The sequence below is a fragment of the Astatotilapia calliptera genome, chromosome 15, assembly GCF_900246225.1.
Source record: "Astatotilapia calliptera chromosome 15, fAstCal1.2, whole genome shotgun sequence".
NCBI classification, from domain to species: domain Eukaryota; kingdom Metazoa; phylum Chordata; class Actinopteri; order Cichliformes; family Cichlidae; genus Astatotilapia; species Astatotilapia calliptera.
In genome coordinates, this window is record NC_039316.1 from 29,598,105 (window position 1) to 29,602,471 (window position 4,367).

General features: G+C 39.5%; 1 protein-coding gene across 1 annotated transcript in view; it reads left to right on the forward strand.

Annotated features, from left to right (window-relative positions):
- The window catches only part of nt5dc1 (5'-nucleotidase domain containing 1), a 76,801-nt gene extending 72,958 nt beyond the window's left edge, over window positions 1-3,843 (forward strand). The window contains exon 12 of the mRNA XM_026193948.1: window positions 1,625-3,843. Within this exon, the coding sequence (XP_026049733.1) occupies window positions 1,625-1,737 (113 nt within the window). The 3' untranslated portion in view covers window positions 1,738-3,843. The remainder of the gene's footprint in view (window positions 1-1,624) is intronic.
- The last annotated feature ends 524 nt before the right edge of the window (window positions 3,844-4,367 follow it).

Sequence of the window (4,367 nt, forward strand, 5' to 3'; positions counted from 1 at the left end):
ACAGGCAGACACGACAAAATGTCACATGTGCATGAGTAACAAAGGGAAGAAAAGGAAGGCTAATAATAATAATAATAATGATAATGGATTGGATTTATATAGCGCTTTTCAAGGCACCCAAAGCGCTTTACAATACCACTATTCATTCACTCTCGCATTCACACACTGGTGGAGGCAAGCTGCGGTTGTAGCCACAGCTGCCATATCGCGCCATCGGCCCCTCTGGCCAACACCAACACTTCTAGAATTAGAAGTGCAGTTCTAACTTTGGGCTCCTCTCCCACCTTCCTGCACCATTGGCCACTGTGAATGTCAAATCATCCCATTGTTAAAGCTAACGGGTGATGGGGATGTTTAAATCTTTACCATGGTCTATATATAGAAGAAGGGATGGGCCTACATGATGAAAGGGGAAGCAAATGTGGACGTGCCTAACATCTGCATTATTTATAATGGCCAGCAGGTGGCGACTCTTCTGGTTGGATAAAATAAATCTAGGATTTTATGGGAAGATTACCCTTCAGCTCCCTTGCTCTATGACCTCAATAAACCCTTTCCTAATGTGTCTTTGGGTTCAGTGGCTATTTTAAATTCTTACTGAATATGTTTGAAATGTATTTTGCAAATTATGAAACCCACTGTAGTCAAAGAGGATTATAAAGCAGGTATGGTTCAGGGCTGGTCTATAGGAGACATTATGGTGTCTTCACGAGTTAGTATCCTAACCCTAAGCCTCAGCAATATGCTCCTTGATCTTGGAGAGCAAAAAATTATTCCAAGCCTTAAAAGCTATTTTTTGTCTGTCTCTAAAAGTAACAGAGTTAGGGTTAGACAAAACCTGAGCCCAGTGTTAAGATACTGCCAGTTCATGTATGTACAGGTATGTTTGTGAAAATTCTCAATCATCTAGGTCATTGTAGTCTAAGGAGCTTGGAAAGAAAAGTATCTGGACTTCTTTACATTTCTTGAAGATATTTCATCCGAGAAGCTTCTTCAGTTCTAAGAACAACTGGTGCTGTGTCCCAGATTTTAGGCGCTATAATCCCTATGGGAGTGTACCTAAGGCTATGTCTACACTAGCCTGGATAAATTTGAAAACGGCTTTTTCGTCTGAAAACGCTCCGCGTCCACACTATTGTTTTCAGTCGTTTTCACAGAGTTGTGCGTCTGCATTGAAACGGCCGAAAACGCTTACGTTCCAGTACTGCGCATGCATAAAACGTGGTCACATGACTGCATCACATGACTAAAATGTGTCATTGTTTTCGAAAAGGCTCCGGGTTCACTGTCCACGCTGCGACGCGAAAACGGCGTTTTCTAATGTATCCGCTTTGGAGAGCGTTTTCAAAACGCTGCGTTTTCCTTGAACGAAAACGCTGTCTCAGTGTGGACGGAATGCCAAAACGGAGAGAAAAAAATGCGTTTTCAAATGAAAACGTATTAGTGTGGACATGGCCTAAGAGGGTCATGGACCCCCTACTGATCCTCTACCTAATCACAAGAGCCAAGGAGTGAAAACGGGTGTGGGTCACAATCAGCCAAGGTTTCGGGTGAACCCATTGTGAAACCAACCAATTGTGATCACTTGCAGCTGACTTTCCTATTTGATTTTTCCTTTTTCTAGATCTGCCTCTGGATTACAAGTTTCCCAGGTTTTCCCCTGATAAGCCCTGCACCACCGGCTATTACCCTAGACCCCCGGATTCTTTGCTGAAAAGGTGTGAGAGTATGTCATAAAAGAAAAGAAACGGAAAAATAAAATCCTCCCTTACCCCTTCTCAGGAGAGGAATGTTCCTCCATTTATGCCCGTAGTTCCCCACCTGACCCCACCATCATCTATGGAGCACAGAAAACGTCCACTTTTCATCCTTTCAGAGAAACCATGTGAATGTAAGCCACAGTATCTCTCTGTAATAATGCATACATTTGAACATTGTTTTGTGGTTTAGTGTACGTGGAAATACGACAAACTAAGTGTGTGAGCGTGTGTGTATCTACATTCAGTAATGATACGGTGTTCTTATTGTTTTATGTGTGTGAGGCCTTCTCTTATTTTCCTTGGTAAATTGTTTCAAAATCTGAAGAAAAATCAAATGTTTTGCCCTCTTTTTCCTGAAGTTATTACCTCAAAAATGTGATTGACTGTAAGCAAAACAGGAGTACCTATCCCTAAAGATCTGTTGGAAATATTGTGTGAGTATTTCTGTAAAACAGTATTATTGTGTAGTCCTCTCTTCTGGATATGGTTTCACTGTATGCATTTTAGTAACCTTAACACGAGATTTAAGGTCTGTTGTTCCTACTGTGTCAGTTTAGTGGAAGATGTTACTCTTCAGGTCATTGTTGCTAAAGAACTAGCACAATACTGTCCTTTGTGATGGTTGTTTCAACAACAAAAAAACAAAAAAGAAAAAATCACAACTTGGGGAAACAATAATAATATGACTGATGATGACTATGCTAGATGTTCTTTGTATTACTTTTGTTGCAACAGTGAAATGTGCTCTTTGAGTGTAAAAACGTGGACTTCTACTTGTGCTTCATTTGTATTCAGATTGAGGTATGCTTTAACCGACTTCTGAATGGTTATTTTGTCGGTGTGCATAGACAGGTTGTGCCATAATATTTAAGGAACACTCGGTTTGGGAAGACTCCGCAAAGTCACAGAAGATTGGCATCAGGTTTATCTTTGTGCATCCAGGAAGTGTTTAGCATAACTTAGTACCAAGTATCCCTGGTGCACAGTGAAGACCTTTAGTTGTTTGCAGGGATCGCAGTAAGCAAGACCTAATTTTGCCAGGGCTAAACTCTGTTTAATAGAATTTATGCTGGGTTCAGATCACTGATACATGAAAATAGCCAGACCAGAATGATCTTGAGTGTCTCACAATACTCCAGCAGAAGTACTTCTCACCTCTTCTGTAATGCTGACCCATAGCCCAAAGCACTCTTCCAAATGTAACAATGCGAAAAACAAGATAAAACATAGACAACCCATGCTTTTCTTTGGATATGATCTGTGTACTTTCTTTTTTCTTTTGTTAGCCTTCGATTCATGCCAGTTATTTGTTTCTGTTCTGGTGCATGTTAAAGGGTCTCCATTGAAGGGGATAAAAGCCAAATGTGAATCAGCTACAGTTTGTGAACACTTAGATTGCACGTGGTACCTTTGCACATGACTTTTCTATCTATCGTGCCAAATCGAGAATTCTTCCATGTCTTCTATCAGATGATTTAGCATCATCTCTTCAGTACAGTTCACTCTGTCTGGATTAATCATTTGCACAATTAGGGTAGCTATCATTGCTATAGGGAAGGCAGCAGAATGGCATGGAATTCATGAGGTAGGCCTACTATGTGAATTTCAATTCCTTAGGTTTTGTGCCAAAAAGTAGATGCTAGTTTGTGCTAACCTGGACCCCGACCTGTCTCTATGCTAACCTCACAAAGATGATACTGGTCTAAATCTTCTTATCTGGCTTTGATAAAGTCAAACAATAGGATTTCCCAAATGGCAAAGTGTTCCTTTACAGTGGCCATCATCTCACAAGTGAAGACGGTATATTTTGATAATGAACAGCATCCAGCTGGCAGCATGTAAGTGAGATTGGTCATCCAAAGTGAATTATTACTTGTGCTGTGTGTGCAAGTGTTTTATGCATACAGCTGTAGTGATTGTACTCTTTGTTTCTCATAGACCTGGAAGATTTGACATGCGCATTTGCCTTATGTTGGATTCATTTGTGCTCTTAAGTTCTTAAAACCACAGGGAAAGTTCACTTAAGTGTTCAAGTGTTGGAAGTATTGTCAAAGAAATAAAATGTTCTTTGATTTTCTTACAAGTTGTTTGAGATTTCTTTGCAAACTGACGACTTTTGCTGCACAGATTCCATTAAAATTCAAAAAAACACATTAGCACAAACATGATAAGAGCAGCTGAGTGACTCCAACTCCCATCTGTGTGGAACATCAGACAGCAGTTGGCTACTACTGCCTAAAGTCATATTCATAGAGTCTAGGCTGTAATCTTAATTTTTAATGCTGTAAAGTTGGGCGTTAACTAAAACCTTGACTTTAAATTTACAGAATGTGTTTTTTTGATCATTCCTTTCAAATGTATAACTCTGTCTGTAGCTATTAAACGTGGCTGGTTAGTCTTAATCACTAAACGCCTCGTGTCTCATATTTGATACATGACTTTTGAGTCTCCTACATCATCAGTGTGATTTTTTTCCCCCAGATATTGCAAATATTTTAAAAATTTAAACTCACATATTTAGTCATTTTTTTGTCAGGAGATTCAACAGCCAATCAATTTGGGGGAAAAAAAAAAGAATGTTCTGATTAAACTTACTATTTGAATATA